The sequence below is a fragment of the Didymella exigua genome, assembly GCF_010094145.1.
Source record: "Didymella exigua CBS 183.55 unplaced genomic scaffold M421scaffold_40, whole genome shotgun sequence".
In the NCBI taxonomy this organism is placed as follows: domain Eukaryota; kingdom Fungi; phylum Ascomycota; class Dothideomycetes; order Pleosporales; family Didymellaceae; genus Didymella; species Didymella exigua.
Genome location: NW_022984814.1, coordinates 52,200 through 63,354, shown reverse-complemented (window position 1 = coordinate 63,354; position 11,155 = coordinate 52,200). Strand labels below are relative to the sequence as shown.

The 11,155-nt window shown below is 42.3% G+C and overlaps 2 protein-coding genes across 2 annotated transcripts in view; one reads left to right on the top strand and one right to left on the bottom strand.

The window, feature by feature from the left end:
- M421DRAFT_424881 (uncharacterized protein) overlaps positions 1-2,018 on the top strand; it is a gene marked incomplete at its 3' end in the record, with an annotated part of 6,787 nt that extends 4,769 nt beyond the window's left edge. Inside the window, exon 2 of the mRNA XM_033593893.1 lies at positions 1,828-2,018. Coding sequence (XP_033444496.1) covers positions 1,828-1,890 — 63 coding nt within the window. The remainder of the gene's footprint in view (positions 1-1,827) is intronic.
- Positions 2,019-8,990: 6,972 nt separating this feature from the next.
- M421DRAFT_424879 (uncharacterized protein) lies at positions 8,991-9,485 on the bottom strand. The gene is made up of 2 exons (XM_033593892.1): positions 9,246-9,485; positions 8,991-9,193 (listed from the first exon to the last, which is right to left on the bottom strand). The coding sequence occupies exon 1, from the start codon at positions 9,428-9,430 to the stop codon at positions 9,251-9,253; it is 180 nt and encodes a 59-aa protein (XP_033444495.1). The 5' UTR covers positions 9,431-9,485; the 3' UTR covers positions 8,991-9,193; positions 9,246-9,250.
- Positions 9,486-11,155: the final 1,670 nt, after the last annotated feature.

The following is an 11,155-nucleotide window of genomic DNA, read 5'->3' as shown; positions in this document are numbered from 1 at the left end:
AGATAAGAGCGAGCGGCGAGAGGTCGGATCTGCGCAATCGAGCAGGGACCTGTCGTGCAGCCAATCAGCAGTTGCCAGGTCGATTAAGCGAGACCTGGCAACTCCTGATTGGCCCGCACACCGGCGGCCGCGAACAGCGCTAATTCCCCCCCACTTCAATCCTGTAGCAACCAGCACGACGCCAAAGCAGAAACACCATCGCCACGATCATCAATATATCATCATACCACCTAAGATCTCGTTAAGCACATACTCTGGCTCACAGTACGAGCATCTGACAAGAGCAAACAGAGGGGGGAGAGCCAGAGGTATTTATGCTCCCTCTCCTCTGTCTGTATTTCCAAGCAGAACGTTCTAGACTTCTCTAGGTAGGTCTACTTAGTAATCTATGCTTAGTATTGCTGCATATGCAAGCAAGATTACGTAAGTGCATGTGTAATTGTATACGTTAGCATCTACAAAGTAGGCTACTCTATTTATAAGCAGAAGATCTAGAACATTCTCTAGTTACTAAAAATAGAGAACAGCATAACGTACTCCACAAGCGAGTGGCTAACTACTCTCTTCTTTGTATACTTATTAAAGTACTTTAACTACTGCAGGCTAAGCTTATTTATTGTCTAGCTATTCTTAGATACTGCGATAACCTAATTGTAAGGTAGATCCCCCTCCTTATACTAGGCAGAGAGGTGATGGCGGCCCTTAAAGATAATAAAGGGTAGAATAGCCCACCCTATTGCGTTGATGCCCTAGATGACTATTGTCTACTCTCTATTGCCTTACTGCACTGCCTTTAGCTGTCCTTGTCTCTCTAAAGCTGTAACAACTAAACTAGTAGATATCTAGCCTATTATAAAGCTAGCCTTATTAAAGTTAAATATATCTTTATCTAGGATACTATACTTAGCTTTAATGTTAGCTGCTAGGCTAAACTAGCCTTATATAATCTTAGGATCCTCGCAGAGGGCTCTCTTGTAGTTGTATTTGCGATTAAACTTTGTTGTGAGCTCAGGGCGGCCTTTGACAAACGTACTGGGCCAGTTTGAGCCAACTTGGCCTATATTGCGCTCTGCGCGCAAAGAATTGGCCATATCAGCCACAGCTGCAAGCCTGGGGGGAAATCCTTGGGTGACTAGCTCAAGTATATGCTCAACAACTACGTCCTCCTTAATCTTAGTCAGATTCTTTGATTTAGGCTAGTAATCTGCTTGTGGAGTCTGTCCTGCGTGTTAGTGGCTTAGTGTTGATTAAGCGACGTTGTAGATAGCTGCAGCGCGTTGCTAAGAGAGTGTTGCGTCTTGTTTAAGAGCCTGAAGGGCAGTCTGTATCTAACGTTCATTAGAAGGTTCTATCTAGCGTTGTTGTTAAGGCATCACGTAGGAAGGTAGAGTTTGGTAGGGGCTTGGCAAAAGTGATCCACGAGCCCGGGTGATCCACGAGCCCGTGAGGTACGTTATATTAATATATAACTAAGTCTCCTCTTTAAAATAAGCTATGAAATAATATTATAGACCTATTAATAGAATAGTTATTAAGCGTAGAAGGTTTTAAGCTTAATATTCCTTGCTAAGACACTAAGTTAGAATTCTTTACTAGGGCTCTAGCAGCCTAAACATTAGAAAATACAAGAATATTATTTAAGAATAGTAGGTAAACTAAGAATTCTACGCCTAGGCCTGCCTGTTCTGCAATATGTGCTTGTTAGCAGGTGCTTTGTTGTGTGCTGTTGCAGCTGCTACGCAGTGTGCTGTTGCAGCTGCAGCTGATACATTGTGTGCTGGCGCAGCTGCAGCTGCTATGGTGTGCTGTCGCAACTTTAAAACACAAACTAGGCTGGCGGAATGGGTATACTCCAACGTCCTTCGTGGGTACCCCCCAAAACCTTATCAATATTACATGGATTCTAGCGAACTAGGGCTGAAAAGAAAGAGAAAACCCACCTCTACAATTTTGTAGTAGAAGGTTTTGTTATAACTATTAAACTGCATAAGCTAGAGGCTAGAAAACGTTAAAAAAGGGGGGGTACCTAGCAAGCATACCCATTAATAGGTATACTTTGCTAGGTAGTGTTAATAACTTAGCTAATACTAGGCAGAATTAGCTAATTCTTTTTTTATTAGAAGGCGTAATACTAGGCGCTTCTATTGAATAATAGATTATGTAAGCGTATCTCTGCTAGTTAAGAAGCTATAAGCCAAAACGTAAAAAAGCATACCCTACCCATCCGCCAGCCTAACACAAACCTTTAACAAACAAACCTTTAACGCTCTATAACTTGCGTTGTAGTAGGCCTATAATAATAATTTTTTGCTTATATTAAAGCTACAATTTTGCTCTATCTGTATGTGAAATTTCGCAATTTTTAAATATTTAATACTAGTGCTAGTAGAACTAAGGGTAGCTATATAATAATATTATAATATTGCTTTAAGTTTGTTAAATATAGGCACTTAGTGTTTTTGCTGTTAGCAATGTTAGCGCGAAATTAGGGCTGTTGGGCGCAAATTGGGGCCGTTGGGGCCGTTGAACGGCCGTTGCACGACTATGCCACGACTGTCAGCAACGGCGAGTCTGGGCCAGATTTTGAAAAACTTTTCCTGATGTAGCTGTACTTCAAGCTTTGATATCACAGCCTCTAGGTTAAACAGGACTAGGCCAGCGCCTCTAAATCCTCCCTAGATGTTGCTCTTAGTAATTAAAGCATCAAAAGCAGCTTTAAAGCACAGCAAGAACTTAAGTTTAGTGATGCAAGTGATCTTGCTCCGCATCAGCTGCTTGGCTTGGCGGCCATAGGCCTTCTTTAATGGGGAGAAACAACCCACGTCAAGCGGCTGTAGTAGATGAAATAAGTAGGGGGGCATACACAGAGTAATAATCTTGTGCTCCTTACAGTACTAGTAGAATTTAACTAAGTTGTGGCTCTTGTAGCTGTCTAAAATAAGCAGTTAGTAGCTGCTAACAGTGCGCGCCTTTATATGCTTATTAAAGTGCTTTAAATACTTAACTCTAAGCTTATTATTAGTCTAGCTGTTGTTAGAGACACTAATAACCTAGTTATTAGGTATACTAGGCTCCTTGTACTAGGCTAAGAGGTGGTGCTTGCTAGAGAGGATAATAAAGGGTATAATAGACTAGCCCTTTGCGCAGATGCCTTAGATAATGCTAGTCCACTCTTAGTCGCCCTGCTGCACTGTCTTTAGTCTCCCTTAACGCTTAGAGCCTGTAACAACAGCACTAGTAGATATAACACCTATTATAAAGCTAGATTTATTAAAGTTGTAGGTGTCTTTATCTAGGATACTATACTTAGCTTTAGTATTCTCTATAAGCTAGAACTAGTTACTAATTACCTTAGGATCCTTACATATTACTCTCTTGTAGTTATACTTATAATTAAACTTAAATTTAAGCTCTAGCTAACGTTTAACAAAGTTAGTAGCCTAGTTCTTACTAACAGGGGTCTAGTGGCGCTTAGTAAGCAGAGAATTGGCTATGCCCTCTACATTAGTAAGTTAGGGTGAGAATCCTTGCTTATCTAGCCTCAATATATGCTAGATAATTACCTCCTCTTTAGTGCTAGTAATCTTAATTATGTTAGGCTTGCAATCACGTTGTAGAGAGGTTCTAGCAAGTTAGTAACTAAGTGTCCTTTAAGACACGTTGTAGATGGCTGCAGCGCGTTGCTAAGAGAGTGTCGCGTCTTAATAGATAGCCTGAAGAGCAAGCTGTATTCCTGCTTCCTTTAAGGGTTTGATTGTGTTGTTACGTTGAGGCATTGTAGGTAGAGTGAAGTTTGGTGTGGTCTTGGCAAAAGTGAGCCACTCGCTTGTGTGAGCCACTCGCTTGTGGAGTACGTTATCTTAAGAAGGAGAGGAGATACAGGCTTCGTAAGCACACCATGCTAATCCTCTCTTCTAGGAGATTACAATAACAATGCTTAGGTAAGCATGGCGCTATACCTAAGAAGGAAATACGCTAGAGAAAGATTATAAGAACAAAGTCTTATAACTTTACACTCTGCAAGGAGAACAATATCTACACGCTCTGCATGCCGCCTCATTCGTCGCATCTGCTGCAGCCACTTGACGTGGTCTGCTTCTCAGTGCTGAAGCGCGCATACAGCCGTGAGATTGAGGCTCTGATCCGCTACTATATTAACCACATCACAAAGCTTGAGTTTCTGCCAGCCTTTAAGACAGCCTTTGAGCGATCGTTCACATTAGCCAATATCTGCTCAGCCTTTTGAGGCGCAGGCCTTATCCCTCACCAGCTAGACGTTGTTCTATCAAAGCTTGATGTGCAGCTGCGTACGCCTACTCCAGTTGCTCTGCCAGAGGCTCTCTGGGAGACTTGTACACCAAGTAATGTACGCGAGCTTGAGGCTCAATCAGCGTTGATACGTGATCGCGTGCGCCGGCACAAGAGCTTCTCACCTGCCTTAATTATTAAAGCAATTAACCAGCTTAAGAAAGGCGCTGAGGTGATACTGCTCTCAGCTGAGCTGATGCGCGATCAGATCACCAGCCTTAAGAGAGCCAACGAGGCAGCAACAAAGTGTAGACAGCGCAAAAAGAAGCGAATACAGAGGCAGGGGACCTTAACAAAGGGAGAGGGAGAGGATCTACTTATTTAAAAGGAGGCTGACTAGCAGATAGAGCGTGGGCAACGTCAAGGTGGGGAGCAAGCAGGCCGCAGCCGCCAGGCTCTTGCGCGCTGCAAGAGGTGCAGAGAGACTACTAGGCACAACTCACGCACGTGTAAAAAAGATACTTTAGACACTGCTTAATCTATCTTACAAACATCTAACGTACTCTATCACCGAGCTAGTCATATCACCAAACTAGTCAAAAACTCTTAGCGCGCCCAACTTATATTGCAGCAACTTAAATTACTTGCTATTAAACAGTGATCTAGCAAACTATGTACTTGCATTAGATTTAGAATCTTCTCCTATATCTTTCTAACGCGTTTAAGCGTTGTGCCTAGTACCTCTATAGTTTCTACAGCGCTGTTAGGCTAAATAGGTCCTTTCTTAAGTATCTACACTATAAGTCTTCTTTAACAGCTAAGCTGCTACACACACCTTAGCAGCTACCTGTAATGCTGCTAGGCTGTACTTAAGTGTGCTGCCACGCTAAATCTACTTTCACTTGCGCGAATTCCTCCTACTTATAACTGCTAACTACTCTTTAAGCTTAGTAATGCAAGCAGCGTAAAGCGCATTTTAGTGCAGCATTAATTTACCGCCTTTAATAAGCTAAGAGAAGCTAGCCTAAGCTGTAACTAGTAACTAGGTAAAGGAGTTATGTATAAGCTTTAACTAAGATCTAAACTTATATATATTACTTAGAGTTCTTTACTGCTACAGTATCTCTAGTAGAGGGGGTGCTAGTAGGGTACAGTGCCACACCTTAAGGCAATCTAACACTACCTGCGCGTTAGTAGGGACTAGCCCTAATACCTTAAAGGCCTTCTAACAGTTAGCCTTTATAAATATATTAAGAAACGCATCTCTAAAGGCTAGAAGGAAGCCTTCCTTGTTAATATAGAAGACGCGTTAGTGTGCTAAGTCCTAGACGCTTTAGGAGTACTTGCACTTTAACAACAAGAAACAGACTATGTTAAGCAGCTAGAGGATGTGTAATAAGTAAGCTAGCATACAAAGAGTAAGGATCTTATTCTCTAGGCATTAGTCCTTAAAATCCTAGTTAAGGTAGCTCTTATAGCTGTCTAAGATAAGTAGCTTGTAGCCCCCTACCTAACGCGCTCTTATATGCGCATTAAAATGCTTTAACTACTTAAGGCTAAGCGCGTTATTTGTCTAGCTGTTCTTAGAGATAGAGAGCTTCTAATTGTGCAGTATATCTGTCTCCTTATACTAGGCAGAGATGTAGATGCGTCCTTTGTAGATAATGAAAGGTAGGGTTGCATATCTAGCAGCGCAGATGCTCTGTATAACTGTAACCTACTCCTAATTACCTGGCTGAACAAGCTCAGGTTAAGCGCGTCTCTCAGCGCCTGTGACAGCCTTTATTAACCCTATCACGCCTATCTAGAACCTAGTCTTATTAAAGTTGTGCATGTTGTTTTTGTAGATACTATACTTAGCCTTAGTACCCTTTACTAGCATAAACCACGCGTTAATTACCTTAGGATTTTCCTGTAGTATCCTCTGTCTATCCTTTGCTTAGTAAAACACTATCTTAAGCTAATCTAAAAGTATTATAAATTTTATAGCCTAGATTTTACTAATAGGCTCCCTACTACGCACACCTAATAGTTTATTAGCTATATCTACTACCTCACACAGCTAAGGCGCAAACCCTTACATATTAAGGTTAAGGATATATTAGACAATTCTCTGCTTATTAGTTGTAGTAAGCTTCTAGCAGTTTGCACGTACGTTAAGTTAAAATAGAGTATTGTTGGCACGTTTAGAGAGCCTGCGCTGGTTAACGTTAAACGCAGCAGCAGCAGCCTAATAGCTCTAAAACTGTCCAGTATTATAGGCCTAGAGAGCAAGCTGCAGTCTCCCTTTGTGTTGAAGCAATAAGTTGTGATGTTGTGAAGACATACTGTAAAGTGCGGAGTTGTATTGGTCTTAGCAAAGTTTGACTGGTTCAGTGATGTAACTGGCTTGGTGATAGAGTACGTTATATATTGTCTCTTAACGTGGTTGAGATGTTTGCATATAGAGGTGCACAAAGTTAGTAGAGTGCACACTCGCTTGTAATGCGCACTCGCTTATAAAACACGTTAATCTTGTTGCGCATAAGTGTAACGACTATGCACGAACACGACACGTGGCATAGAGCTCATAGCAGCTAGAGGCAAATCTAGCTGGCTAGCACTATTATTGTCTAAACATATTATACTACGCAACTAATAATTGCTTAAGTATTCTTGTGCTTACCTTTTGGTATAGGCAGAGAAGTCACGTAGTATTGATTTTGAGGGCAGGGCGCCTACTCTGTTACAATAAGCAGCTTAGCTTAGCAACTATAGGCCTTCTTTATTAGGGCAAAACAACCTACATTAAGCAGCTGCAATAGGTGCGATAAGTAATGAGGCATATACAAGGTAATAATCTTATGTTCTTTACAGTACTACTGGAAATTAACTAAGTTATAGCTCTCATAGCTGTCTAGAACAAGCAGTTAATAGCTGCTAATAGTGCGCTCCTTTGTGTGCTCATTAAAGTGCTTCAACTACTTAATACTAAGCTTTTGTTAGTCTAGATATTCTTAGAGACAGTGATAACCTAGCTGTAAGGTATAGACAGCTCCTTGTACTAGAGAGAGAGGTGGTGCTTGCCTTTGGAGATAACAAAGGGTGGGATACTCTATCCTAACGCGTTAATGCCCTAGTAGATAATGCTGGTCTACTCTCAGTGTAACGATCTAGACTCTAAAGCTAAAGGAGAGCTAGAGCTAGCTGGTTACATTATCTTAGCCAGCTTGGCTTAAGCTAGATATATATTATCTACGCAGTTAATTAGACATCTAGTTAACTTGTGCATGCTTTTTAGCAAAAGTTGTTAGGAAGTAGATATCCTTTATTGGCCTTTGGCCAGACCACTACACTCAGTCGCCCTGCTTTACTGTCTTTGGCCTTCCTCAACGCTCAGAGCCTCTAACAATAGCTCCAGTTGATATGACGCCTATTACAAACCCAGACTTATTTAAGTTGTAGTTGTCTTTATCTAGGATACCATACTAAGCTTTAGTATTCTCCACTAGGCGGAACTAGCCCTAGATAACCTCAGGATCCTTACAGAGGGCTCTCTTGTAGTTGTAATTTTAATTAAACTTAACTGTAAGCTCTAGGCGACGCTTAACAAACGTGCTAGCCTACTTCTTGCTGCCAGGAGGCTGGTGGCGCTTAGTGAGTAGAGAGTTGGCCATATCCTCCACATTAGTAACCTGGGGTGGGTATCCTTGCTTGCCTAGCTTTAGAATATGCTACAAAATTACCTCCTCTTTAGTGCTTGTTAGCTTTATTAAGTTAACCTTACAATTGTAATGTAAGAGCGTTCTAGCACATTATTGTCTTAGTATTCTTTCTAACACCTTGTAGATTGTTGCAGCGCATAGAAAAGTAAGAGTTGCGTCTTGTTTAAGAGCCTAGATAGCAAGCTGTAAATCTAATTCCTTTAAGACGCTTTAAGCCTTATTGCATTAAGACATTGTGGGTTGTATGAAATTTGGTGTAGTCTTGGCAAAATCCGGTCACTCGCCCGGGTCGGCCACTCGCCCGTGAGGTACGTTATAGTATTCCTGTGAGCTGGTAGCATGAACATTGGTGTGGAAGTCTAGACATTAGGCTAGCTAAAGCCTTTGATATTGTGTCCTTATATAGCTCAGAGTACCTTTTTCCTCAGGACGAGCATATGGGTTTAAGCTTTTATCGAAATCCAGCTTTTTGGATCATCCTTGTACGACTTGTTACGCTCAAAGGCCGGGAACTTTACTGCTTGCAGATTTCTCATTGTTTCAATGGAGAGTACATAATTGAGTAAGTCGGCTGGACTTTGTTGCGTTCTAATTGTGCTTTGCTTCTCGGCTATCCTCTGATGAGGATTTACCTAACACTCCACTGTCGCCGTCCAGCAGCTTGTACACATCAGGACCCGATCTCACAGTTAGGTTTGCGAGCTGCAAGATTGATCTCAAGGAGTATGAATGCTAGAAGAAAGAACTGGGTCCTATCAACAATCTTTTTACCATAAATTTAGACTGGCCACTTATTCCGCTAACTTGATATCAGAGGCCAGCTTATGGGCAATGCTTTCCGCAGTGTTCGATATTATGGTAAGTGATGCCTCGTTTAAGTAGCACTGTGCAAAAACTTCTTGAATGCCTGTCATGTAGCGGTGCTGTGGTAATGAGATAAAGCGGCGGTGGTGTCGCGTTTGCGTGCATTTAATGCACAAACACAGGGTCTTCGCAATTTTCTCGCTGCTTGTGTTAGATCTTAAGGAAAATTCTAGGGGGCTTGACGCATTTCTTGTAGGTAGGATCTAGTTACTTTTTCTGTGTTCTAGGCTCCCCAAGTTTCTAGCTCTACAAATTGTATCGATTTCTTCTGCTTACAATGATACATTCGTAGCCACACACTACAGGTAGAGTACGGCTTTGCTACTAGAACAATTCCGGCTGTATGCAGTACCTTCTACGTATCTAACAGACTTAACCTAGCAAAGTCTTAGGTAATCTGTGTCGCTTTGAATATTGACTCTTACTTACAACGTTTAGGGTACACAGGAGTTGCAATTAGTTCGTATGCATTCATTGACAACGCTGGATGGCTGGCTTGAGTTGGTGTCAGAACACCATCCTATGCAGCGTCCCAAGTCTGTGTTTTCTTTCGGGTCGTTGCATCTGGCAAAAGCCATAGGTAATAGAGTAACAAGGAGGGCAAAGGATTTCATGTTTAAGATGTGTCGGGAGGCTAATCTGTCTGGGAATAGTGGTAGGAAAAATACGATATGTAGGGATTAAATAATTGAAAGATTAGTGGCAGGCAAGAGTCTTCTTATACGCATCTAAGGTGGGACCGATATTGTTGAAGGACTTGTAATGAGCGATGTTTGCACAGTCGGTCCGCAAAAAAGCGCCGGCCTCAATTTCCTCGGCTTCGAAGACCAGTAGTCGACCAGTGATTGACGCTAAACAGCTACGAACCGCTGCAACATGTACTGGGACCGGTATGGCGCGCAATTTCTTAAACTAACGTATCACAGGCAGATCCCCCAATCCAAGCGAACCCTCCGCCCCATCAAAGTCAGCCTACCGTGTCCGTGCGCGCAATGCGTCGAACCCCCCTTACTAGGAGAGTAAAACTCAGCTCCGCCGTGATACCGGTAATCCTTGCGAGGCTGGAACTGAAGAGCTTTGCTCTTGTTATTGTGCTTCTTCTAAGTCTTGAGAAACTGTTCAAGGCCTGCTATCTCGTAGTGGAGAAGCTGATTCTGAATTGAGATGTGGTGGAGCGAGCGGCTGATCTTCCTCAGCTCCTTACCGGTACTGCTCTTATTCCTGGCAACCTTCTGCAGTAGAGTCTCAATTTTGAGCCAATCCTTGCTAGAATAGACTGGAGAAGAGCTTGTGCTGCTGCTAGAGGCCTTAGGGTATCCTTTGCAAAGTATTGGAGGATAACATTAGGCTAAAGGGGTTAGTAAGTTGTTTAGTATTTATTTTACGTCTAGTTAATAGAGACGAAGTCCACTATCTTGCCTCCTGAAGGGCATATACGACGTGCTAAGCTATAGAATCATAGTACTGACACACTACCTTACAAAGCATTTCTTGCCTGCGAGGGTATTGCTACTATTTCAAGCTACAGCTCCCCTTCTAGTTAGGGAGACTAAGCAGTGTATGTACATTAGGGTGGATCCCTCGTGTGTGTCTAGAGGCAGGTGAGTGCTAGAAGAGTGGGAGAGAGGGAGAGAGAAAGTAAGTGTCAGACATTGGGTTACTGAGGAAAGGTTGGCAGGGCTGGATCTTTACAGAGACATAACTTAGAGGTCTTAGCTAAGTTCACTAAGCAAAGCAGGGGCCTACAGACTAAGCCTGAAAATCAGCAACACGCTAGATTAAGGTTGCTAAGCATATAAATAAGGAGTAGCTAAGTAATTTAGGACTACTAAAATAATACCTTAACTAATAACTAATAGAATAGCACGTAAAGAGTAACGTACTCCACAAGCGAGTGGCTCACACAAGCGAGTGGCTCACTTTTGCCAAGACCACACCAAACTTCACTCTACCTACAATGCCTCAACGTAACAACACAATCAAACCCTCAAAGGAAGCAGGAATACAGCTTGCTCTTCAGGCTATCTATCAAGACGCGACACTCTCTCAGCAACGCGCTGCAGCCATCTACAACGTGTCTTAAAGGACACTTAGTTACTAACTTGCTAGAACCTCTCTACAACGCGATTGCAAGCCTAACATAATTAAGATAACTAGCACTAAAGAGGAGGTAATTGTCCAGCACGTGTTAAGGCTAGATAAGCAAGGATTCTCACCCCAACTCACTAATGTAGAGGGTATAGCCAATTCTCTACTTGCTAAGCGCTACTAGACCCCTGTTAGCAAGAACTAGGCTGCCAACTTTGTTAAACGTTAGCTAGAGCTTAAAGTCAAGTTTA

Bases quoted from the DNA above. Each gene is read 5' to 3' on its own strand.
- M421DRAFT_424879 (XM_033593892.1), bottom strand. From the start codon at position 9,430: ATGAAATCCTTTGCCCTCCTTGTTACTCTATTACCTATGGCTTTTGCC.